Source organism: Apteryx mantelli, chromosome 2 (assembly GCF_036417845.1).
Source record: "Apteryx mantelli isolate bAptMan1 chromosome 2, bAptMan1.hap1, whole genome shotgun sequence".
Taxonomy (NCBI): Eukaryota; Metazoa; Chordata; class Aves; order Apterygiformes; family Apterygidae; genus Apteryx; species Apteryx mantelli.
In genome coordinates this window covers 39,932,920-39,960,219 of record NC_089979.1, presented here as the reverse complement: position 1 = coordinate 39,960,219, position 27,300 = coordinate 39,932,920, and the positions used below count along the sequence as shown (strand labels likewise).

General features: G+C 37.0%; 1 protein-coding gene across 1 annotated transcript; it reads left to right on the top strand.

The window, feature by feature from the left end:
* Positions 1-25,635, top strand: MYBL1 (MYB proto-oncogene like 1). Its single transcript, XM_067290518.1, has 16 exons — positions 1-221; positions 5,686-5,791; positions 5,914-5,985; positions 8,910-9,002; positions 10,008-10,228; positions 12,025-12,208; positions 12,436-12,510; positions 14,138-14,242; positions 15,545-15,778; positions 15,993-16,361; positions 16,855-16,997; positions 17,401-17,515; positions 19,171-19,287; positions 19,375-19,479; positions 21,448-21,627; positions 22,883-25,635. The coding sequence occupies exons 1-16, from the start codon at positions 4-6 to the stop codon at positions 23,009-23,011; spliced, it is 2,466 nt and encodes an 821-aa protein (XP_067146619.1). The 5' UTR covers positions 1-3; the 3' UTR covers positions 23,012-25,635.
* Positions 25,636-27,300: the final 1,665 nt, after the last annotated feature.

The following is a 27,300-nucleotide window of genomic DNA, read 5'->3' as shown; positions in this document are numbered from 1 at the left end:
TGGATGCCGCAGAGCTGCGCGGGGAGGGGGGAGCCGTCGGAGGAGTCGCGCCCGCCCGGAGCGACCCTGAGCCGCCCGCTGCCCGCCGCCGCGCCGTCCCTCCCGCCACCCCGGGGCCAGCGGGGCGGCTGCGGGAGGAGGAGCCCGGGCGGGGGCTGCACCCTGCTGCCTTGGCGCCCCCCCCTATGGTGCGCCCCGAGGATGGCGAAGAGGCCGCGCAGGTGAGTGGTTCGGGCAGCTCCGCGCCACCTTCCCCGCCCCGCGCCGGGGGGCTGCCAGGTGCCGCTGCCGGCCCGCTCCGTCCCGTCCCCCTTCTCCCGCGCCGGCTCTGCACGCCGCCTCCCGGCCTCGGGGGCCGCCGCCGGTGTCCCTGCTGCCGCCCTCCCGGCCCTGCGGCCCGCGGTACCCGCCCCCCGCCGGCCGCTCCGCACCACCTGCGGGCTGCGGCTCACCGGGCAGCCCCCTTGGCTCGTGTGCCTTGCGGTCGCCGAGCCTGCCGCTCTCGAGAACTTTGCCTCCACAGGAACTTTTCCTGCTGCTTGCTTTCCTTCTGCTGGAGTAGTCTTTCTTGCTTTTCTGTTTCTGAGCTGTGTTTGTGCAGCCTGGATGGATGTCAGGCTGGAGGCTTGAACTCGATGTTTAGGCCTGCTGTTTGTTCAGATATCTCAAATGTGCCTACTTGCTCTCATTTGGCATGTTCCTTGCCTGAGGTTGTTACAAGCTAGCCTGAAATCTTCCTGAGAGCATTTCTCTCTGAAACTTCAACAGCAGCCCCAAATACGCTTTTCTTTCATTTATATGAAAATATGTGTGTCTTTATATTTAAAAGGTGGGGCTTGGAGAACTGTTTTATTGTTGTGGTTATTTTTGTCCTGAATAGAAAATCAGTTTCTGAAAACTGATAAAGAAATGTATTTAAAAAAAAAAAATTGGACCTGAGAAGGGAAAGTATGCTAAGTGATTAATACTAATGTGGAAGTTATCTGTGGCCTCCAGGGTTTGCTATGAACACATACTTCTTGTGGAGCTGGGGATGGCTTCAAAGTTTCAGTTACAAAATCTACTAAAGCTGCCTGCACTGTATCCTCTCTGAAGAGGAAGGAGTTCATAAACTAATATTATTTTTCAGCAAAACTGCAAGTCGAACAAGAAAGCAATGCATTTGGGTTCTAACTGTGTAAGAAACAGGGAAAGGTTCATTAAGAGGCTTTGCTTGTGGAGGGTAGCTGCTGGAGCTGTCTTAATTTGGTTGTCTGCAAGACAGCAGTACATAGTGTTGTCTGTTAATCTTAACTTGCATTCTGTAACTTCAGAAATTCCATCTATGGTATTGTAACCAATGGTTTCATCTTTACAAAGCTTTAGCTTGTATCGTCTCTTACGGGTATGAAGTACTTTCATCTCATAATTGAAAATAAAACTGGTCACGGATAGCAGAGGAACTTCTGGTTCAAGATCAATAACCCTGGAAGAATACCATGGGAGTGTATGATGATGATATCCCCCAAACTACATCATCATAGTCTGAGTTTATATCAAGATGCTTTCAGGATCGCTAATCTAGATGCAGAGTAAGGAGAAAATGTAATTGTTTTGTTCCAAATGGTATTAAGTTAATTCTGTTAAACTATGCTTGGTTTTCGCATTTGGAAGCTCAGTTTTTTTCTTTTAATGGTTCCCAACTCAGAGTTGCCAAATAAAGGAAGAGAATCAAGGTAAGTTTTATTTAGAGACAGCTAGCACAGAGTTCTTGAAGTATGTATGTATTTTTTCCTAATGTTCTAAATTTCTTGTTTGATGAAATTAGACGTCCGCATTCCACTTTCACGGAATATTTCACTGCAGTTTCATAACTGAAAAAGAATTGTCAAAGAAACTATAATAACCTAACATGTTTGACAGTCTCTTCTTCTTAAAGCAAAATCTGAAGCTCATAGTCCCAGACCTTCATGTACATTTAATTTATAATCTACTGGTGTCCCATCCTAAGTGAGACCAGGGAGTAGACAGTTCTTGGTGTTGAGTGGAGGTGCGAGGGGGCTGGCGGGTGAGCTGGCCTTCCCCGTGGAGGTGGAAGGAGAGGGCCGGGCCGGGCCGGGCCGCGGGCCGGGCGTGGAACCGCCGCTGCCCCCCCTGGAACCTGGGCGGCAATCGGCCCTAACTGCCACTGTGCCCGCCCTGCCGCCCCGCTTCCGCCCCGGTGCCCGCCTCCGCGCCTCCTGGCTGGCATCCTTTCCTTTCCCCGCTTCTTTAAAGTTTTTTAAATTATTATTGTTGTTGTTATTTTAGCTTTTAGCATGCTGTTACAAAGACAGTCTTTCAAATATGGACTGAGCCTAAGACAATTCCTTGTTATCTTCCTGAATCTGAAGACAGCTTAAAATAGAACTGAGATGTGAATTATTCCTCTCAACAGCAGTGTTTCTGAAACCAGAATACTATGGGTTAAATAGAAACATTATTTCAGTTTTAATTATTTTAATAGAGCTAACTAACATTACTGCATAATCATATATTATCTGCTACAACTTAGCTATACTACAAGCAAGGCCTGTACCGTTTTGACTTCCAAACAGTTAGTTTTATTGCTGGAAAAAGTTGTGGTGCACCTTTGTGGAGGTCTATAGAGCATTCATCTTTGGCATACTGAAAATGTCAGGTAATGAAAAATATATTGAACTTAATATTAAACACCTAACCATTTTACAGTTAGAATATTGCTTAAAACTTTTTACCTTGAATGAAATGTGAAAATGAATTCAAGTCGATTTCTTCTGGCTGATCTAGGAAGCTGGAGAAACTAGGGAGCTGTCATAGTGTGCGGGTTTGATCACTGGGTTCAAGTGCCCTAGCTATAGTTCAAATGCATATACACTTTGACGTTTACTTGGAAAACCAACAGAATTAATCATATATTAAATAGTTTGACTAAGAAACAGCAATATGTAAAGATGATGGGTTAGGAAGTGTTTCTGTATCAGCAAGGGGCTGAGTAGTAATTAAGGCAAGAATAAATTTAAAGTCCTGTCTTTTCATCTCCTTGCAAATCTACATCTGATCTAAGGATAAGTGTTTGTGTGTTTTTAAGACACCGTAATTCTTCTTAGAACTAATGATTAGTTTATCCTGTGTTGTCACTTTTTTTTTTTTAAGTCTTGGTTATTTTAGCCAGTCTTGTATAAAACCTGATACGTTTTGGAGGTGGTAATCAAGTGAAAATTAAATTAGTGGCACTATATTATAATTTGGAACAGAATATACACTGGAACAGCATTTTACATTTACATTATCTGATTCAAATGTTGTGGCACTTTCCCCACATTTGTTCACATAACTTAAGATTCAGTTCTTGATTTGGTTCGCTATGTGGTTGAGTAAGGAGAACATATTGACAAAGAGCTTAACCACAAGGCCAAATTTTAGTTATAAGTAAATTGTATGGTTTACTTGGGATGGAATAGGATTATGATACTAAGGCACGCTCCTGAACTTTGGCAAGAGCCAGTGGAATGTGGATGAAGAAAAGAGGGGAGGGGGAAAGGAAAGGAAAACTCTTAATTACATGTGAGCTTAAATCCTATTTTATTAAGTCCTAAGCCACTTAATGCAAAACTTCTAAAATCATTGCTTTAAAATAGCTTTGCAGCTTTTTCTCCCCTGCCCTGCCTGCCCCCCCCCCCCCCCCAAAGTACTGGGAAGAACTTGGTGTTGACCTTTAGACAAATTTGTTGTCATGTATTTCACTGGTTCTTGAAAGCTTTAATATTTGTATATGTTTAACTATTTCTACTGCATCTTGAAGTTAAGTAGGGAAAATCCACATGAAAGATATGGTGTTGCATACAAAAGCAATGTTACATATATTGGATCTGCAAGAGTTGGGTATGTCCTATCTCTTGGTAATACTTTCAAGTAAGTAGCGCTCTTTCTAAATGACTATACGTTCATGTTAGCCGCGGAGAAAATATTTTGTTAACTGCAGGTCATGTGAAATAGCAAATATACACAAATGTTTGATCAGTATGTTGTGTGGATAAATTACATTTTGACAGAAAAGATATTTGTTTTGTTTAGAGATCTGCCTTTGAATCAGTTTTTGTGACAGCAGCACTGGTTAACTTTGTTACTGTGAAGGGAATTTATATACCTTTGGTTGGGGGGGGGGGAAGTAAAGTAACTTTCAAGACTGAGAACTATTTTTTTTTTCCTGAAACATGGACTGATGATATTTATATTGTTCTTTATACTGGTAACAAAGTGTGCATATGGAAATTAAGATTACAGCGTGAAACTCCTTTTAATTAAAGCTGTGTATTTGGATGTGAGTCCCTTCTATGTGTCTTTGCTATAACTAATACAGAGGACCTGCCCTTCCTGCTGTTAGGCCAAGATTTCCACATTTGTCTGTATTCGTGTTGTCTAACATGAGTCGTAGGATAAATTTAAGTAACATTTCCATGAACCATTTTCCCGTGCCCCTAGTTTGTAAGGCTTTGTTTACCAAGGCTGTGAAGCGTACGTTTCTCCGGCAGATGGAGTGTGATCTGCGTGGAGCTGCAGAGGTTACCTGATTTCCTATCCCCCTGCCTCTCAGGTTGGAGGGCCAGGGCTGGTACAGTCGTTCTTTCTGGCTGGAGTATTTCTGTCTTCAAAGTTGGGAGTTGTATCTAGTTCCTGTAACTTTGTGAAGCAACACTCTTACTCAAGGCAAGAGCCTACTTAAAATCTCAGGTTGACACTAAATGATTTGGTATTCATTTTCTTTTCTGTGGCTCACTACCCCTTGCTCCCTTGGAATACAACCCTCCTCCCCCAAACAAGAAAACACTCCTGCTTTTCCATCCATTGGCCTTAAGTAGTCCTCTGGCAAGGGATATGTTTCACATTATATCCTCTTTCCTATACCATTAAAAGATGAGTATTCCTCTGCAGCTCTTCTAGCTGAAGGTTGGATTGGAAAAAGGTTGGGTCCAACTGAGTTATGAAATGCTAATTGCTGTTTGTACTGGATTTTAAATCTAACACCATGTTGATGTTTAGCACTATGACTTTTTTAAAGCCAGAAATTAGGGAACACTAATGGGTTAAAAATAGAATTCAGAAGATGCTTCCTTCATTTGTTAGGACCCAGCGTAATGGACAATAGTCTCTTCATACGTTTCTTGAAGTTAAGGTTTAATAAAGGCAACAGTTTTGACTGATTCCTAAGCATAATATTCAAACTGAAAACTCTGCATAAAACAAGGTTTACAGAGTGTGATGTATGAGTTATGGAGGTGGAATATGAATGTGTCTTTTAGACTAGAAAAACCCTTCATCTTATATACTCATTTGTCTAAAATAGAGATAGGATTCATAAATGTGGTACAAAAACATGAACTTAACAAATAGCTTTTGCTTCAGATTTAAGTCTTGACTTAAAATGAATTGTCTGTCTGTATCTTGCATATACATGATCTTGCAAATCAGACTAATTCTGTTCCTTTGATATAGTGAATATTGACCACTTCTGGAGACAGATTTTAAGTTCCTGCAAATTATATATGTCATTTTAGAATAATGTATGCTGTTGGGGGGGAAATGAATCATACATCATCAAATATCCATAATTAGAAAGAAAAAGATAAGTTATTCAGCATTATTTTAACCCTTCTATCTTCTTCATTCTTCTGCTCTTCTGTGTAGTGAGGAAGAAGATGATGACCTTCAATATGCAGATCATGACTATGAAGTACCACAGCAAAAAGGATTGAAGAAGATATGTAACCGAGTGAAATGGACACGGGATGAGGTAATATTTTTTGCTTTAGTTTCATTCCTATGTAATATTGGAAGCACACTGAAGTGTGTTATTCTTTAGTATTATATTGGGATAGCACATAGTATATTTATTGGCTGAGGTTGTCTTAACAGGATGAAAAGCTGAAGAAGCTGGTAGAGCAAAATGGTACAGAAGATTGGGCTTTCATTGCTAGTCATCTACAAGTAAGTGTGAATCTTTGTTCCAGTTAAGTTTCCTTTTAATATTTATTTACTTTGGTTACATATCTAGTTTGGAAATGAGGTGATAGAGAAGTCGGAAACACTTACTAGACAAGACTATTTCAAAGGTGCTTATAACTTGGACCTGAAATCTAGCTTAGACCTTAAAAGACCTTATCAGCTCAGACTGAGACTCAAAATGAATGATGATCTGAAATGATCAAAAATAATTGATACTTTATATCCACATTTTCTGCTCATTCTGGAATATATTACTTATATTGCTGCTTTCTGTCAGTTGCATCCGTTGTGGTGGTTATATCTACAATTCACAGATACCTTCTGAAGTAGATAGAAGAGTGGAGTCGCGTCTAAAAGATTGCTTGAAAGGAGCAGGATCGATTTCCTAAACACCTTAGGGAAAGCTTTTTTTTGTTTGTTTTTTTGTTAGTCCTTAACAAATGTAAATTTTGCCACTCTCTGATATTTCCAGTTACTGAGACTGGAACCTTGGTGGGTTTCTTGAAAATGTCCTGTTGTTACTTTTAAAATACTCTGATCTGTTACATTGGTGAGTTTGAACCAACAACTCCTTTACTCATTTCATCACTAAATGACTCCTCAGCTATGAAAACAATCCTATGAGCTGGACTGGTAGAAAATACCTACAACTGGAATCAATGATGTTTCTTTATCTTCTGATTAAATGTTACAAAATGCCTACTGTAAAAGCATAACTAGACTCTAAAAAAGAATAAATCATTACCTAAAAGTGGTGTAGAATGTTTAAATGTTAAAAATAAAAAAATTTAAAAACCTCTGTTGATGTTCTTAAAATATTGAATGGAATGACATGGTTGCATAAAATACATGTGCAACTAGGTGAAAATAAACTTGAATTCTAAAAGCTGAACAACTGCAACTCTTGCTCGTTCCTGTCATATATGTGCAATTATGTTGCTTCTGATTTTTTTTTTTTTTTTTTTCATGAGTAAGGAATAGATATTAAGGAACAAACTCAAGGCTCCTAAATTTAAGGAGTGCATAGGCAAATCACTATTTTGTATATGTACATTAGCCCCTTCCAGAAACAGTGGAGTGAGTGAATGGCGGAAGGAGAAAGGGAATTGCAAGCTTTCATATTAAGATATTCCTAAAAATAGTACTTGGTGATACTGAGCTACATGTGTAGTTAGGAGTTGTATTTAATAAATCCAAATAGTAGAATTTCATAAAGTCCTGCAGCTGAAGACAAACATTTTTGGAGACAGATGGGGAAGGGAGCAGACATGCTATGACACAACAGGATGAAAAAAGTTGCCAACCCCCTCAGCCATTGAACACAAGATAGGATGTTTTCCTTAATTTTGGTCTAAGGTGTGACTTATCACTCTTCTTATTTTTCTTACTGTTGTTTTCTTGAAATTGAGGATAGAATCAGTTTTAGTTTGTCATGTTTACTGATAGGAATCCTTCACTTTTCTTAGTTTGGTTCCTATCCAGTTACAAAGATGAAATTAGTTAATGGTAGAAGTGTGAATGGCAACTAGGTTGCAGAGAAAAAAACTACTGTTCAGCTGTGCCTAGGTGAGGTTGAGAAAAAGCTCCCCAGTTGTCATGGGAAACATGCATGGAAGATCAGGTTGCCCTTCACAAAGTCAAATAAATGTGGGCATAGGTAGCACTTACATTGTTACTGATACTCTTTTGCTAGGAAAACCAACTATATTTTGAGTTATTAGAGAGTAAAGACATTCAGAAACTGTCATCTCTTCAGAACTCCATCTCACTGTTGGACTGGGCACAAATGAGCCTTCCCTCCATCCTGCTCTGAAAAGTAAAGTTGGCTTAAAGGTGACTCAGAGAGGGAGTGCAGCTTGTTTTCTCTTTCAATTTATCATAGCTAAGGCAGACCTGAAATGATTTTGCTTTATCTCATCATTTGTCTTACTCTTCTCCCCCAAATATGTTGTGATTTCAGAAATGTCTGGAAGGTAAAACACTACAAGGCCATGATTTCAAACGCATTCTTCACTTGAAAATGGGAATAATTGGTCTCTGTGGAAAGTTTGCCTTTTATGGCTTGTCTTCATCAGGAAATGATGTTTTATAACACATTGTAGTGTGCTTTTAAACATACAGTGCCTACTTGTGACTAACTTGAAAGTATTGTGATCCACCTAATTTGGGATATAATTGTGTGTTTGTGTGTGGTTTTTTTTTTGTTTTTTTTTTTTTTCTAATGGTCTTGCAGACTGCCTCTTTTAACTTCATCGTAGCATGGTAATTTCTTCACTTGGTAGACAAGCCCAGCAAAACTGTGATAGTCAGTACTCGCCATCCAGAGCTTTACACAGAAAGGAGCGATTTCTCTTGTCCTGGTACCATAAAAGGTTTACTAATATCTAGTGCTGAGGACGACCTTATCTGCATATTTTGGGGATTTGACCAACTACCCTGATAGTCCAGCATTTTCTTACTGGCACTTCCTAGAACAGAAGTAAGCTTTCACTTAACTTTCTATAACTGGGAACAATATTTCAGAAGATCTTCAGTCAAACTGCAGAAAACTGAAAATCACTCAAAGATCGGAGAAGGTGTGGGGACAAAAATAATGTGGTGGTGGTGTTTTTTTTTCCTTTCAAGAAGAGTAAGGTGTAAATTTGGTTCTCGGGAGCATTGAAGTAATTCGATTAGAACTTTAGGCAAGTTGGGGGGGGGGTGTCTTTTTTTTTTTTTAGGAGAAGAGTTTTTGTAAGCAAATGGAAGAAGAAATTATAAGGGAGAGCATAACTATCATACTTAGAAAAAAGGTCTAAATAAATCTTTTAATTTGAAATAAGCTAATAATCATTGCTAGCTAATACTGACAACTTTTTGTAGCTAAGAGTTTAACAGGTCAACATGGTCTTCTAAAACTATTTCAGAATCGTTCAGATTTTCAGTGCCAGCATCGATGGCAGAAGGTACTAAACCCAGAACTGATTAAAGGTCCCTGGACCAAAGAAGAAGATCAGAGGGTAATGAAAACTAATTGATACTGTGCTTTATTATTATTAACTGTTATAAAAGTGGCATCTGACTGCTAAGAATGTGTGAAGATTTTCTTTGGTCTCATCCCCACACATTGTGTTTGACATACCTTGTGACGTGAATAATTACATTATATTATGCTGAGTGAAAATGCGGCTGCTCTTAAGTAGATGGAATGTCTGGTCAGCTCAAGGGTTTCATTTCCCATTGCCCAGATTGCTAGCCGAACTGCTCTAGCTCACAAAGTAGAGGATACCTCTTTCTGGCACTAAAGATCAAAGGTGTCACATCTTTTGTTCCTCAAAGCCACCAGATTTGAAGGGGTTGGGAACGGGGGAAGTTTGTTGGTACTCTACTGTTAATGAAGATGGAATGGCTTTTTAAATTCCCTTCCCTGGGTTTTATTAATCCACACTGCATCTCTTTTCCTGCAAAACCAGGGCTGCACTTCAGGGAGATATGCATTCAGCTTTCAGATATGATATTTCAAATAGCCTGCTCGTTCCCATTGTTTAAAACTAATTAAAGCTGTTTCAAACTAGTATTTGTAAACTTCTGAATATGGTTTGCTTAATGTGTTATTTGATAGCTCTCATCAGTCTTTCAAGAAAAAAGCTTCTAATAATGTGTAATTTAAAAAAAAAGGGGGGATGGAGGCTGGGAGGGAAGCTTTGTGTGTGTGTGTGTGGGGGGGGTTGGGTGTTCCTAGTGTCAGTTTATGCAGTGGATGATGGGGATCCTGAAATTTGCAAAAATATATGTTTATCAGTATACCCTAACTCCAGATTCACTAGCTTTAGAGTATAATAACAGTTTTTTTGGTTTCTTGAAAAATAACTTTTAAAAACCCAAGTAACTGCCTGCCTCCACAGGACTAGTTCTTTGTCAAATTGACTGTTATAATCCTATTTGAAAACGTGAGTTTATCAGTTTCTTCACTCTTTAGAAAAATTAGGTCTTGGACTTCTAACATGCTTTCCTCTGTGTTCCAGGTTATTGAATTAGTTCAGAAGTATGGTCCAAAGCGCTGGTCTTTAATTGCAAAACACCTGAAAGGAAGAATAGGCAAGCAATGCAGAGAGAGATGGCATAACCATCTCAATCCTGAGGTAAAAAAGTCTTCATGGACAGAAGAAGAAGACAGAATAATCTATGAAGCTCACAAGCGTTTGGGAAACCGATGGGCTGAAATTGCAAAACTTCTTCCTGGAAGGTGCTTTTCAACTTTATTTGTATTAAATATTGGAATATGGAAAGCAGGCATTACACAAGTCTTTCCAATATAATTTGTTAAAGAACAGCTGTTGAACCTTATATGTTGATAGATCCTGAAACACCTGTCTGTTGCAAGTCTTATGCATTTGCTTCTGTATTCTTAATCTAGAACGCAAAATCAACAAAAAATCTCTAACACCCTCCAGGTTCCTTCAAACTCTTAACTTGTAATTCGTCTAATTTCTAGTAGCTGAAAAAGCTGTAGCAGGGTTGAGGAGAGCAAGGTACTAACTGCAAGTAACAGCGGAATAATCTGCCTTACTGTGCTATGATTGCTTATTAAAGTGCCTTCATTAATATGTATTTGAGGTGACTTTGTTTAAGATCAGATGTTCTGGGGGGAGTTTTGTGGAGCACTTAAAATTGGACGTTTGAAAAGCAGACTGTTAGTAACCTTCAAAGCCTAGATTTGTGAGTCCTGCGCTGCAAAGCTAGTTGGTTACAATGTAGTCTCGACAGAGTTAAGAACTAACTGTATGTATTGTTCTCCTTATGTTTGCTTTAAGAGTGATTGCCAATTTATATGCTGTAGAAAATGAAATTTCAGTGTATAAAGAGTTCAATGAAACTTTTAGCCTTATGCCGTTAATTGAAATTCAGCATTAAGCTGGTCCTCCTGAATTCTATTTGTGTGTTCAGGAGGTGACTGTCTAGCTGTGCCTAAGGAACGTCAGCTCTTGTTATGTTGGGAGAGTGAGCCCTTTGGGATGTGGGGTTAAAATTTTGACATTTTGGTTAAGTATTGAATTCATGAATTGCAGGAAATCCTTTGGAGGAATAGGAAGGGAATGGATTGAATCTGAATGAGACTTCAGGGAGTAGGAAAGGACAGAGGCATTCCCAATTCACTAACTTATTTAGTGAAAGTAAATTCAAGATGAGTCTTACCTAAAACTTGGATCCTTGGCTGAGAGATTTGTGAAGAGTTTGACGATAGGGGGATGAAAAGGGAAAATACCTCTTGGAGTAAACTTAAATATATATATGGCTTTAAGCCCCTTTATTTCTGTATACCTCTCTCTGACACTAGAAGTAATTTTCCTAATATTTAGACTGTAGTAAATACATTCATTCTCTTACCTTAATGTTTGTTTAGTGTTAAAAGTGATTTCAGCATGTTTGTCGAACTGCAGGCCTTCTCTTTCCAAGGGAGTGGCAATCCATAAATGGGTACTGGCCTTTGCCATATCTGCTTCCCCAATACAAGATCAGGGGCACCAAGAGATAGTGGGATGTTCCTCCATGAAGCTGCACATGCTACTTTAGGAGCTGGGAATGCAGGCTGTCATTTTAGAAGAGATGTTTTCCAGTGGCAAACATTAGCCACATCACCCTTATTATGCTGCAGGACAGCAGGGTGAGTGCCTAAGCTTGATGTTCTCCTGCAAGTTCGTAACAGATTCTAAGAGGGTAAAAGGATGTAGCAATGGAGAATATATGGCTGTTCTTGAAGTATCCAAGAAAAAAGGTTCTTGCCCATAATAGCAGCCAGAACCAAGGATTTCTCATTTACTTTAAAATTTCCCTCAGACTTAAAATTCAGGGAAAAAAGTTTTGAAAACAGCAGCTTTCCAGTAATTCTGTCAAGAAACCACTGACAATGGAAACTTCAGTCAAAGCTGCTCAAGCTGTCTGGATTTGTGGCTTTGGATTAACCTAACGTGCAAACTGTATGTCATATTTTAAACTTTCTGAGATATGAAAGCCAGTTATTTTTGTACACTTTCATTTTAGGACAGATAATTCCATTAAAAATCACTGGAACTCAACAATGCGAAGAAAGGTAGAACAGGAAGGATATCTACAAGACGGTATAAAATCCGAAAGAGCTAGTTCATCCAAACTTCAGCACAAACCTTGTGCAACTATGGAACACTTGCAAACTCAGAGTCAATTTTACATACCTGTTCAGACACATGTAAGTTCTAAACCCATGATAATTAGAATTTCCCAGTTTTTAATCATTCATTGGGTTTGGAAATAGAAATGAATGTGTAAAAAAATATGATCTGTTAAGTATTTTCCTTTATAGTTCGGTAACTTAAGATTTCTAAGCTGTAATAAGTATATATTCTAAAGAAAAGGACTCTATAAAATCATCTCCAGATTATTGTACTTATATATAAAGTGATGTATGTCTCTTAGATTCCAGCATACCAGTATGCCTCACCAGAAGGCAGCTGTATAGAACATGCTTCAGCTTCTTCCAGCTTAATTCAGGTAAATTGTTACTGGGTATTGTTAATGAACAAAATGTAATTTGTATTATGGTATATAATGAAGAGTTTAGAAAAACCTGTATCTTTAAAATGTCTCTAAGTTTTTATCATTCATCTAAATTTACGTAAGCATTCCTTTGTTTGTAAATAGCTTTTACTACTTAAATGGGAGTTCTAAGTAGGAAAAAAGGAGCTGTATTCATAGATCTCAGTGCTGCAAGTGGATCCAAATTGTACTTTTTTTATGAAAGAGCTTTATAAGATGACATTGCAGGGTGTGATAAGTTATTTGTGTGTGGTATGTAAATACATGTAATGGTTGTGCTTATTTCTGACAAATATAGCTTAAAACATAGTCTGCTAATTAAATTTTAGGTTAGAATTATGACTTGTTTGTATTACCAAGCTTCTGTGAGATTTAACGGCAGGATTTTATTTCCTTATATATGCAATAAATACAACTCCATCTGAAAGATTCAGTTCAAATAGCATACTGTGATTTATCTTTGACTCTTCAGTATGTTTTAGACTTTTTCTGACTGATAAATCTCTGTCACTCACTTAAATATGCTGTTTTGCAGCACTATAAATATTGAAGTATTGAGGAAAGCAAAAAGAACATTACTGGGTATATTAGTTTCCTTTTGCTTGTGCTACTGGCTCCCTTGGAATCAGAATGTCTGAAACTCCAAGTGTTGCAGACTGGAAAGAGATCTTGGTTTGTGATATGACCTCCTGGAAGAATTGTTGTGAATTTGGATTTAGTAAAATAATTGTTTAGATACAGGGGAAAAATATTTTGGTTGAGCTAGATGTGTTAAAGGTATTTTGCAGAAGTTTGTACCTTACCTTAAGGTTCACTGTGCAGTTCATCTTGTTTCATATACTGAGAAGAGAGTTCTCACTGGGTTTTCACTCTCTTCTCTATACTGCGAAGAGAATTCATTAAGCGTGCAAATCATAATAAAGCCTCATGTAGCCTTTGACACTCTGGATTGCCCCTTAAAGAGAAGTTTAAGATACTTTCTGCTCCCTGAAGTCCTCTCTAAACAGGAGAAGGAGTTATAAAAGGGAGTATATATTGCCATGATTTTCTAACAATTTCTTTAGCCTATGTAGCGATATTGGAAAGATACAAAGCGAGAAAAAACAGCTAGTTCCTTTTCTTTCTGATAGTAGTGGTAGGATTGCTTGTATAGATGCTCTGTCAGCAAATGTTGGTTTGAAATGCTGTCTTGCACACTTGCTGAGGATAATCAAATTCAAAATTCTGGTGAACATATGAAGTGTAATCTATCTGAGTGCTCGTAGTGTTACGTCTATTAGAGCTGTAACTTAATAATTTTCAGTTAATCTCCTATAGCATACTGAACACTTACACACCATATTGGAAACCTTTTAGAATTGTATAAATATTGCTTTAAAATCAGATTAATCTCTTATAAATTGCTGGAGTTGTTTTGCTTGCAAGTGACTACTGCATTGCATAATATGATACAGCTTGAACAGCTGGTCCCAGTATGTGCAAACTGTTGTTAAAAATGTAGTTGAGATATAATGTCAAATTTTTATTGTGTGTCTGGGGGGGGGGGCAAAAATAGTAATGACTTTTTTCTTAAATATTTCAGCAATCATTTATTGATGATGATCCTGATAAAGAAAAGAAAATAAAGGAACTTGAATTGCTGCTTATGTCTGCAGAGAATGAAATCAGAAGAAAACGAGTATCATCTGTAAGAATTGTACATTTTTGTAAATATTTGAATTTGCTTTACTGAGATTAATCCTCAGCAGTTTAGTAATGGATGTTTGTTTTTTGTATATTTTTATCTGACTCTAAAATTAATCAAACTTAGTATGGAAGTTGGGTTGTAAAACAAAGTCTATAAATTTGAGGCAAAATATTTTTAGTGTAATTCTCTAAATTCTGAAAACAGCAGAAATGTGACCTGCTATTGGCCACTCATTCCTAATTTAAGATCCAGGATTTTAATCATCTTCAAGAGGTAGCAAATGTTTGTCAATATCACACCCTCTCAAGTTTTGTAGGTCAGCTATGTTAATCATCCGATCAACAGAGAAAAGTGAAAAATATGTGGGCTTTGCCCTTTTTGATTTCAAAAGGTCATCTCTGGTCCCATAGATTAGATGTTTGTGAAGCTTCTGTGTGAATGCTTGCTGTACCTAATATCTGAAAGTTGAAAAGACAATTTGACAGAAACTCACACAAATCACATATAAATTTTCATGTACAAAAATATCCATGTTCTTTAGTGGAATGGAGGGAAATTGCAGATGACACTTGTTTGTTTAGTCAAGAATAGGACTCTGAGCAGCATCAGATACCTAACCAACCCAACCACATTGCCTGCTAATTTAGTTTACAGATAGTCCTACAGTTTTATGTAGTTGAACTATTCCTGAGATACTCTTAAAACACTGCAACGTTCTGCTTATATAGTAGAATCTACTTTACTTCTAGATTTTCAGTGAAAATTAAAATCTTTCTTGAGTACTAAGCAGTATACTAAAATGAGATAACTTCCAAATGGTTAAGTAAATCAATGTGGAATCTTCTTTAAAAGATATCTGATCCTACTAGGAGTATTTCATGTTTTAGAAACAGTTTCTAGTCTTAAAATGTATCTGTATACTGCAATGAAGATGACTTCATAATGTTGCCATGTTAGGAACACAGGAAACTTGCATCAGAGATGGCTTCCAATATAACCCATAACCCAATATAACCCATAATAACCAATATAACCCATAATGACCTAAGTATAAGCACATAAGATAGGATTTGAATCTTATGTGAGTGAGGGGTAAGATAAGAGAATGTTGAATCTGTTAATGCAAGGGGAAGACTGTAACTGCTTTAATGCAAACAGATAACTTGTGCTTGAAAATGCAAAAATTAGCAGTAATGCTTAGTCTTTCCACATACTTTTCCCTGCCTCCACCCCATTCACATCATTGACTCTTTTTTGATTTCTAAGTTGAATAAGGCTAACACATTTCTTCATACTTTTTAGCAAGCTGGAAATCTGCCTAGTTGGTCTGGAAGTTTTGTCATGGAAGATGGTGTGTCTAATACCCTAAATAGCCTTGGGGACCAAACAAGTGAATTCTACAGCATGGAGGAGACCCAGGGTGCATCTGTTCAGCAGAATTCACCCACTAAGTATTTGGCTGTGGAAGCAAATGCGGTTTTATCATCTCTACAAACCATTCCAGAATTTGCAGAGACACTAGAGCTTATTGAATCTGTAAGTCTGGGTATTTGTTCTAAAAAATATTGGGGATGTCAAAATTGATTCAATGTATATAAGGTATTTTTGAGTTGCATATTTTGAAAAGATACAAGGAGAATAACTCAGTATGTGGCTTCTGGAGGTAAAGAGCTGTTAGATTGGCTTTGACATTGTTTCACAATCTTCAATAAGGCCTGTTTGTGCTTCTGTTTTATATCTTACTTCATAGGATCCTGTAGCTTGGAGTGATGTCACCAGTTTTGACCTTTCAGAAGCTGTTGCATCTCCTGTCAAGCCAGCTCCAGTAAAACTGATGCGAATTCAACACAACGAAGGGGCTACGGAGCGCCAGTTTAATGTTAGTGTTGTGCTTGATGGCAAAAAACCCAGTGGCATCAGTGGTGAGGAAGAAGCAGTTTTTTCAGCAACCCCAAACCTAACCAAATTCAGCACTCCACCTACTATCCTAAGAAAGAAAAAGAGATTGCGTGTTGGGCAATCACCAGTTAATGAACTGAATGATGGCTTATGTAATGATGCCATCAGTGTTGCACTAAAGCACACACCAGTGAAAACACTACCATTTTCTCCATCGCAGGTAAGTGTTCTTTTTAAATATCACTATGTTAAGAGCATTGCAATGAGTGGTTTATAAATTGTAGATACTTTCTCCCTTGGTAATATGTTGTAGTCTAAACAAATATGTCCAAAAATCTTCTTAAAACATCTGTTTAAGGGTAGATCTATTAAAAAAAAATTAAATAACATACTTCCTCTGTTTTGAAGATTGACTCTTGTGTGGGGGGGGTCTTCTGTCTGAGCGCTCACTTGCTCATGGAGATATTGTTGATAGTTCTAATTTGTCCTTGTGTCCGTCACCTAAACAAACAGTAGATATTTTAAAAAGCATGGTTTCATTGATAAATTTGGCAAATGCCCTGGTATAAGTTTAAAATAGCGTATTGGAGTTTGTCAGTAAAACATCTTCAGATAATTTGTGTGTCTTTATTTTATTTTTTTTTAAATTGTTCAGTACAACTGTAAAGTTTTGTCATTTAAGTTAGCTTATTTTTTTCCTCTCTTGTCTTTAGTTTTTCAACACTTGCTCTGGAAATGAACAATTCAACCTTGAAAATCCTGCATTTACATCAACTCCAATCTGTGGGCAGAAGGTTCTAATTACAACTCCTCTACACAAGGAAATGACACCAAAAGATCAAAAGGAAAATGCAGGGTAGGATTATTACGTTAAGGATCTGGTGGGTGGTGTTCAAATATAAGCAAGGTTTTTCAGAACATTGTGGAATTAGTCTACTTCTATGTATGCTACAAATGAGTTCAAAAAACCCTGACATGTAGATACTTGCATGCAAATATAAATTGGCCTCCTCCTTTTACTTCGCAGGAATTGACTTGCACTCAGGTTTTTTTAAATAAGCACAGAACAAAATGTAATTAAATTTATATATACCTGGGGCCATTTTATGGTAAATTAGTACTTCCTGATTTGTGGTGGTGATATCAGTTGTGTGAATTAAGAAATTTAAGTTAGTCAAACATTTTTAAATACATTACATCTCCGTTGATAAATCAAAATATTAAAATGTTTATATAAATGCTTTTCTGTGCTTGAATAGTTTTAGAACTCCTACAATTAGAAGATCTCTGTTGGGTTCAACACCAAGGACGCCGACTCCTTTTAAAAATGCTCTGGCTGCTCAGGAAAAAAAGTATGGCCCCCTCAAACTAATGGTATGTGATGATATAAGTCTATTTTTTTTTTTTTTTTTGTTAAAGTAGTCTAAATGCCCTCTTGTTGTTGAGATAACAAGCCTAAGCATGATCTTAGAAAGTAATCTAATGTTTCAGGATCTTTCAGTATTATCCTAGAGAATAGCTAGACAGCGGATCAATAGTGTTTCAGGTCTTTCATGTTGGACAGACTAGTATCCTTCAGTGTAGAACGGAAGCATTGCCTTTTTGGACAAGGTTCAGTCCAGCTACTCATTTGATCCATAGCCATTTTCTAGAACTACCAACAAGGATAGATTTAACACACTGGTTCTGTGTGTGTGAGGTATTTTAAATTGGGGTGGTCTTGCTAACACTGTATCACCTAGTAGACGGTAACATCACTGTCTGAGAATTTTATTTTAATACTTCGGTGTTCTGGTTTTTCAATAGAAATTTTTTCAGTGAGAGTGTGACTGGGTGTGGCTCCTCTAATTGGATAATCCAGTAAAAGCAGGCTGGTGCAGATGAATCTGACTTCATTATTTTAAGCAACTTTCACGCTTGACTTGTAAAACTTCATTATCTTTGAAACTTCTGGGCTGTTTAAGAGATGAGTTTTTGTTTTCTGGTTTTGGTTCTTCTACAGTGCTAGGAGTGAAACCAGATTTTGTTACAGCAGGCTAGTGTTCTGAGCATTTTTTTGATGGGAAGATTTTAGAAGTGTTTTATCTTTCCTAGGGCTTTCTTGAGTAAAGTTTAGATTTTTCTTGATCCTAAAAAATAAATAATATAGCAATTCATGACTGCTGATTCTTACGGCTGTCACAGAAGACTTTTCTGGTTGTGTAACCATACTTTTTTCAGAGTGTCAGATTTTTGCTCCCTCAACCTTGCTAAGGCATTTTAATGCATAATAACTTTTGGAATTCAGTAGACATGTGCCTTTCAAATTCTGAATAATTTCCAGCCAATATATATTGACTACTACGTTTCTGCAAACACAGAAGGTAGCTCAGACTTTGCCACAGGGCTTGGCACCATCTGTGTTACCCTGTAGATTCACAGTCTCTCACTATGCAAATGGAGTGGTTTGACATTCCTGTTTCTGTCCACTACTAACCTCCTGCTCAAAATCAAATTTTGAGGGCTTAAGGGAATTCTTCTCCTGTTGGTACACAAAGGAGCCATCTGTATGGCTTATGTGAAATTCTGTACTGTGCTTAGGACTATCAATGTCTTATTCAAAGATTTGTGTTGAAAGATTAATATATATTCCTTTCCCAACAAGAGCCATACTTTCATAGTACAATTTTTCTTATATTGCTATATGTAAAGAATTTTTAATCCCCTTTTTGTCTATGGATAGCTATTGCTAATAAATACAAACAGGTAAGCACTTTGCATGTCTTCAATGCTACATTGTGTTCTTATAAGGCAGTGTGTGCATGTATGTTTTATCTGGCTAAAAGTAATGTGGAGTAATATGAATTATAAAATTGCATAGCCTTGAAGTGTTGATTTATAGTTATTTAATACAATAATCTAAATCCTTAATCTGTTGCTGAATTTTGCAGGATCTTTTATCTGGCCTAGATTAGGTGAATGTAGAATATGATGAAAAGTAGTAACTAATATACTTCCTATATTTTCTTCTCTAATTCTAATTAATTTAGTCACAACCACTTGCCTTCTTGGAGGAAGATATTAGGGAAGTTTTGAAAGAGGAAACTGGAACAGACATATTTTTCAAGGAGGAAGATGACTCTGTCTATAAAAGCTGCAAGCAAGAGGTAACATTGCAATAATGCTTTCAGATAGGAAATAACTGCTTTTAAACAAAATTTTTAAAAATGTCTTCTGTAAAACATTGATTGCAGCACAATTCTACTAAGAAAGTCAGAAAATCACTGGTCCTGGATCCATGGGAAAAAGAAGAGCTTGGTGCCCAACTCTTCACTGAAGATAGTAGTTTGGATGTACAGGTAGGTATTAAACTACAGAATAGCATCACTGGCAGCAACGTGAATGTAGAATTGAATGTCTTTCACTGTATCAGCTAAAATAAAGAGTTTGGATTGAGGCTAGATTTATAAATTTGTGAAGTGAAAATCACCTTCATTTTGAAATACTAGTTTAAATACTTAAGCAATACTTGAATATTGGGTTTCCATGCATGAATTCTTTCTTCAGCCCCTTAGGGCAGGGAAGCAGGAAGTTTCAGCTGGGAAAGTACTGTGGATGTCTGGCAGGTTTGCTGTTATAGCAGAGCTGCTTCTATCCTGATTAACTCTCCACTTAGCACATATATCACATTGAAGCTCTTTGTAATTCACCAAGTTCGTGATATTGGCCTCTCTGTTTTGCATGCTTGACAGTGTCTGGTAGACGCGTTCTGAGGATTCTTAATTGCATATTAGGTGGCATGTTTTTCCTCTTATTTTTTAAAGTATTCCCCTAATATGTAAAGAAGTATCAAGCATGTAGAAAATTAGGTTTTGTGGTCTTCCTCTGCCTAAAGAAGTTTGAATACTTCTCTCTCAACAACCAGGGCATGAAGAGTTTGGAGGTGGGGCTGTTTTGTCCCTCATTTCTTTAAAAAGTAGCTCAATATTTTCTAATTGGGTGACTGAATGAACAGATAAATCTTTATTCTTGTAGTTTGTGGGAAAACTTTCTAATCTAGTTCTTAAAATAATGCATGTAGCTGTTTAATTCTGAAAGCATAAATGTCTGTGAATCTTGGTCAGGTATAGAGTTATGTTCAAGAGGTAGATGCCAACATCCCTGAAATGAAGAGGTGTTTAAATCCTACCCCTTTCTGATTATTGTGGCTAGTTTTCTAAATTCCCTTCTTAAATGCCTCATAAACGCCCTAGTAAGCCTTGGGTGTTGGATGCCCTGCCACCTAGTGGAATTCCCTGGTTCCCCATGAACATCTCCCTGGCTTCTTAGTATCATCGCTGCAACCATTCAAAATAAAAACAAAATGCCCAGTGTTCTCTTAGTTATATTTTGATATGGCACGGTATATTGTGTATCACTGAAGTTCAGGTTATTAAGCTAAAATCAAGGATAGCTGAGGCAGCTGATTGGGCTTCCACTCCATTTCAATGAGGGATGCTGATGTAATGGAAACATTCCCTCTTGGGAAGAGGGAGATGGTGGCAGTACCTGACTTAAAAATGAAGAATGCATTGATCCTTAAGGGGAAACTGCTTGTGCATGGGAAGGTAGGTTAGGAGTAAGGTCCCAGGTAGAATAAATACGTAAAGGTAGTTTAACATATTTTAATGAGGCATTTTGGTAAGCAAGCAAGTACACTTGCCAGTTGCTCTCATCTAATTTTGTTCTCTTAAAAAGTTGTCATACACCTTGCTTCTGCTTTGCTATAATAAACCTGGATTGATATTTTTTTCTTCATTCTCATAAAAATTATCAGCATATGAAAGTATTTTGTCAAATGGCCAATCAAGTGATTATTTCACTTCTTGAAGCAGTTGCTCCTGCCAGTACTGATATGGTGTTAATTTTTTTTAACTGTAGTCTCTTTGTCCTTGGTTATGCAAGAGTTGTACTAGAACTGAATTATAAGCTGTTTTTCTTAAATCTGTTCTGTAGTTACCACTTGGCTTTATTGAGTCTCGTTTTTAACAAAATAGTCAGGTGTTTCATGGTTTTATACAAAAGAGAAAAACAATCTGCTCAATGCCCAAATCATGCTAGCAGCTAATTGTTTTATGTTGCTCAATAATGACTATGAATCCTAGTAGAGCCTGGGCTAGTTTTTTATATAGTATTTGTTATTTTTCCCCTCAAATTTATTCCTAAGAGTGTATGTGTTAAGTAGTTGCTTTGTTTTCATTTTGGCTTCTCTGATCAGAGCAGCTGAAGATTATTTTTATGAAATACTAATTATTATTCCTGTTCCCTACCTTCTTTTTTGTCATTAGTCAGAAAATGTATATACCACATCTTTATTAATGATACCATTGTTGGAAATACATGACAACAGATGTAACCTGACATCAGAAAAACAGGATACAAATTCAGCAAACAAAGCAAATGCAGTAATTAAGAAGAAATTGAATGCATGTGCTTCAAAAAATGTCAAAATGGAGAAATCTCTTCAGGTCTGGATTCAAAATATTTTGTTAGTTATTTTTAGCAGGTTAACTATTAACTTCTTTTTAGTTTTTATCTCATTGTAATGTCTAGAATAGTTCTGTTTGGTTATTTGGATCAATGTTTCCAAGATCATTATTTTTCACAAGTTGATCATTTGTCCATGAAATACTATTCACGTTTAAGTTCTTTAAATACAGTTCTGATGTTTCACTAAGTGGCCTCTAATAAGATTTAAACTCATCTATCTGACCCAGAATTATGCCGTTAAGCATATTTGAAAGGGGAGCTTAGTCATACCATACCAATGTTCTTTGAACCATCTTTCTCCTTTTTCCCCTGAGAAATCCTCCCTCAGTTTACTTGTTTCTCTAATCATGAATCCCTTCCATGAATCAAGTCCTATGAAATTATAGGGAGACTCAAATGGCTAATTTTCTCTGTGTCTCCATGTGTGTAACTGGTTCTGTTGGATCAGTTTCTAGCTTAGGTTGTAGGAGGGAGAGAAACTTGCATTCCTCATATTATGCTACAGTCTGCAACTGTCAGGTCCAATTTAGAGATGCTACAAATCAGCTTGAGATTGAATAAAGCATGTAAACATGCAGTGTTTTTTTTTTTTTAATGGTAGAAGCAGGAGTAGTGGCTCGATTATTCTTCCATTCATTATTTTTGGTCCTAGTTCCTGTGCCACTTCTAATACATCCCCAAAATGTGCGACTGTTCTCTTACAGCTACCAGTTTTTTTTCAATAAAAGTACTCTACTTTTTTTTTTTTCCCCCTCCCTCTTGTTTCAGCTGCCAAAATCATTTTGCCTTTCATGGTGTCTCTGGATGGTTGTCAATACTTAGTGCATTAAAGTGAAAGATCTAAAAGTGAAGCGATCCATTAAAATGAAATATCCAAAATGAAGATAACTTACTTCCCTCTTATGTATTAATTGTTGAACTAATCTCTTTGTAAGAACCTTTCTTGTTTTGTGTTTTAGAACTTAAAACATAACATGATATATGCTGGTGAGCTGGGTTAAGGGGTGGGAGCTTTGTCACAGATTTTAGGTATGCGGTATTGTAGAACAGGGTCCTTCTCAGTAAAAATACAGTACAGTATTGCTAGAATTTGACTATTTATTAGTGAGAATTAATAGTTAATAATGAGAATTGTTAAATAATTATAAATAATGAGAATTGCTTAATTTAAAGAACTAAAATACTTCTTCCTTAAAAAGAAAAATCCCATTAACTGAATTTTATTTTATGCAGTCAAATTGTGAATGGGAAGCAGTTGTTTATGGAAAAACGGAAGACCAGCTTATCATGACTGAACAAGCAAGAAGATATCTGAGCACTTATACAGCTACCAACAGCACTTCAAGGGCTCTGATACTGTGAGGATCACTGCAACTGACAGCCATCTCTTTCCATTATAATTGACACGTCTTGAGAGAGACTCCAGCAAAATACTTGTAAATTAAGTCTTTATTTTGAGACAGCCTTCTAAGGGAAACCTTCCTTTCTTTTTTGATAGACAAAGAGCAGACATGAAGCTTTTGCCTCCTTTATGAAGGGATAGTACAAACAATTCTGCAATGAATTCCTTAAAAATATATTTTAACCCCCCCCAAAATAATATAAAAAGAATGGTAAAGAGTGTTGCAGTACATGTCCACATACAGTTATTAGGTCCATTTTTCATATTTATTCTTTTGATTTGCATTGCTTTTTTTTTTCCTGTTAGTGCAGTTTCAACATAGAGTAGGCTTATAGATCCTTGCTAATTTCTGAATGAGCAACATACATGACTGAATGTGCTTTTGCTTATGTAGCATTTTTCTAGTATATAAAGAAACACAATGGAAAGGAGTATAAAGGAAGGATAGAAAGTTGCACTACTAATTTTTTGGTATGCTGCAAAAAAACGAAATTAACTACAGTGTTAAATATATTTATTTGGGAATGGTACTAGAAATAGGCAGAGGGGGTGAATTAGGTTTTAGTGTAAAGCATCAGTATTTTCTTCATAAATCTCAAAATGAGATGATTGAATGTATTGTACAGTTTGTAGGAGCAGGGAAAAATTTGTAAATTGGAAAGGAGTCTGTTTTTATAATTTATTTTCATTTTAAAGCTTAAATGTAGATATTTATGTGTATGCAGGTTGTCTAGAAGCCAACGTTGTTTCCTGTTATAACAGCTAAAATGGAAAAAGGACAAGTTTAACTTTTACCTTAAAGTATGGAATAGCAGAAGAATTCCAGTGGTGAAGTGTACAAATCTATACTGTATGTTACATCTACATAAAGATTGCACTATAAACCCTTAAATCATGTTGGTCTACGAAATAGTTACAAGGTATACCTGTATTATACAGTAACTGTTCCTGTAACTTGCTAAATATATTTAGAAAGCAAGCTTAGGGTCCTATATGTGACCTAGGAGTACTTTGTCTTATATAGGAACTAAAAATTAATGCATTTTATTATAACTTTTTTTTTAAAAAAAAAAGGAACTTGGCACCTTGTTTCTCAAAACAGTTGTATCTGCACTTAAGTTTGACCATTATATATTTACTAAATGTTTGAAGAGCAAAGAGAACATTTTTATTTATGAAAAACTTTTTGTCCTTATTTAAACATATACAGGTCACAACAGTTGCTTTAGTTGCCTATTTTAGGTATTTGCACTTATTTTGTTTTCTTTTTTTTTGAAGGAATGTCTTGGTTTGCTTTTGTTGTAGAGATTTTTATGTAGTTAATTTCTAGCAAATTATAATGGTGTGCTATCAACAAATACTGACAGGTAAATAGAACTGTACACTGTAGTCTTAGCTATTTATAATTCAAACACTCTTCCTCTCCACTCCCGGGTGTGCTGCTATAGATAGTGGCAGAATCGGCTTGCTGCTATGAGAGATGGAAAGAGCGAGCATCATATGCACTGTATGTAAAACTACAAAAATGATGTCAGGTTCTCTAGTTAACTTTATGAGATCAACCAGTACTATGCAGGGTGTGGAAAGTATTCCTATCACTTTAATATCAAAGATGGTAGCGATAGTTTTATGATGGAAAACTATAACATATGATGAGTGGCACAAGGAAGGTAATTGGTTCTTAAACTTTTTTAAACATCTCAAAGCTTATACAATCCTTATTTTTAGGAGCTTTTTGATATTAAATGTTTGCCTAGCTATGGCAGTAGTAGGCATAAAAACATTTCAGCAATTTTTAATTCAGATGAAAAATTTAAGGGGGGGGGGGAGAGGGAATCCAGTAAGCAGGGGGATCACAAAATACCCATTACACCAGCGTTACTCCTCACCTATGAAAACGGAGAGGAGGCGACTGGGATTCTTGGCAGTAGTAAGTTTAGGTGTGTTCAGTTTCAGAATGGATTTAACAACAAAAATGCTGTTTCCAGCACAAAATGAATTCATGAAGGACAAAATAACATATTGAGAGAGAATAAATATCTAGAATCTGGATGATATTTCAGTAGAAGTGGCATCACCAAAACTGCCTATACCAAGTTTAAGTGTAGATTTATGGTAAGTAGTATTAATTTGTGTTAGTATTGGTTGGATCGTCTAGTTAACTCCTACTTTGTTGCTTTAGCAAGAAGGTTTTAATCTTTGATATGTCAGGCATCTTTTATTACTTTTTGAATGTTGTGTGCATTTGCATTTCTTTCAGTTTATAAGTAGATTGTACATGCAGCTGCCAAACTTGCATGAAAATTAAATACATATTATTCCATTTTTTTGTTTTAAGGTTTGACATAATGTACAACAAATGCCTTGATTAATCTCAGTTTTTGTTGTACTACAAACTTGTTTTATGTAAGAGAATCTCACATATAATACAGACCATATTAATGTCAGAAATAAAGCTTCTATGTACCAGGTTACTGGAAATGTCTCTTATTTGAGAACTTAAACACTCGGTGCTCTCCTGTAACTGTTTATTCCTATGTTGGAGTCTAAGAAGTATCTGAATGCTTTGCTAATTTCATCCTAATTCATGTGGTAGGGGAAAATGTCTCCTTATGATGTTGTAACCAATTTGTGTTGAAGTTGTGTGATTTCTTTTTTTTTAAGTGTGATTTTTAGCTTGCCTTTTACTGTTTGTAGATCTCCTCTTTAGTATTGAAGATCTTTTAAAGTCTTAATCGTGTGAAGCAGTGACTCGAGACAGCTGATAGTCCTTGTAATCAATGTGCAGTATACCCTGAGAATGAAATAACGCACTTCCTCAAATACCACAGCACATTCCCTGACAAAGGGATATTACCAGCTCCTGGCATAACACGGTCTTCTCTCACCTTCAGTGAGAGCACTGCCCCTTTACGGACTTTATAAAACAATATTTCTTTGGAGTACAGTCTACATTAGCATCACACTTTTGGACTTCCATTCTAACTCATTAGCACTTTAATTATGGTGGGTCAATTTGTTTTTGTTTTACTTCAAAGAGTGCACCATCCTTTAAATGAGGTAGAACTTGACCGACTCTTTTCTCCACTTTTTAGATCTGAAGAATCTCTGTGTATTTGTGTATCTCCTGTCAGTACCAGTAAGCTAGATGGACACATTAGAAGAGCTAGACCTATGTCATTCAAAGGCTAATTAGATTTGTGCTGCTTCTTGTACTGCTGAGCTAAATAGAAAACAGTTATGTGACTTGGGAGAATAAATTAATACAAGATTGCTGGTGTCTAACAGCAATTCTGGCCATAGTTTCTAGGTTAAAAATGAAATAATATTTTCTGAGGTCAAATTAAAACTAAACTAAGGCTGTTAGGTAGGCTAATCAAAGCAGCATCTTGCTTTGGGCAGGAGTTTTTTGCCCCCCTCCCCTCCCCTTCCTTAATTTGTTGTAATTGTACACTGAGACCAAAGAAGTTATCTTGGGCAAACTCGACTTGCAACGGATAGCCTGGAATTTTTGATGGATAAACCTCCCTTCCTCCCTGCCCCAATTCTGTGCTGCTTTTACTGTGTCACAGTACATCCCATTACTTGCATGAATAGTTACGTGAACACACTAAAATTGGTAAGCTTCTTTCTGTAAGGATGGAAAAAACTGTGCAAGGGCATCCACAAGTGGCTTGAGCCTACCGCAGTGAAGAACCAGACTTTTACAATCCCATTCCCCTCCACCCAGTTTGGTAGGTAGAAAATTTCTATGGCTCTGACATTTTGGAAGGGATTTGACAGAGTGTCATAGACATTCAATTTCTTGGGTACTTATATCCGAGCTCCTCAAAGGAGGTATTAAGGTGCTGTGGAGTGCAGTAATGGGTGGCAGTGATTACTGCCCTGCTCCCTCTCTAGTGCTGAAGGGGCTGTCAGCTGTGCCTCTGCTCAGGGGAGAAGGAAAGCACGTCTGAACTGCTGTGGACATATCGGGGTCCACAGTCTTGTCTTAAGAGCTGAAAAATTAGCTTTTTGATATCTGCTGATTTAAAACTTCCCTGCAATTTCTTTCTGGCAGAGGATTTTGTATGGCTTACAATTCATCATAAGAGTGGTTATGGTTTTTGTTTGCTTTTTGTTTCGGACAGGTTGGGGTGGGGGACTGTTTGTGGTGAGAAGGAGGATCAGAACCTTATTGCAATCAAGCAGTGCATGCAATTTTTTCTAAAATAAAGTTGTTTTTGACTGCTTGATGTCCAATCAAGTT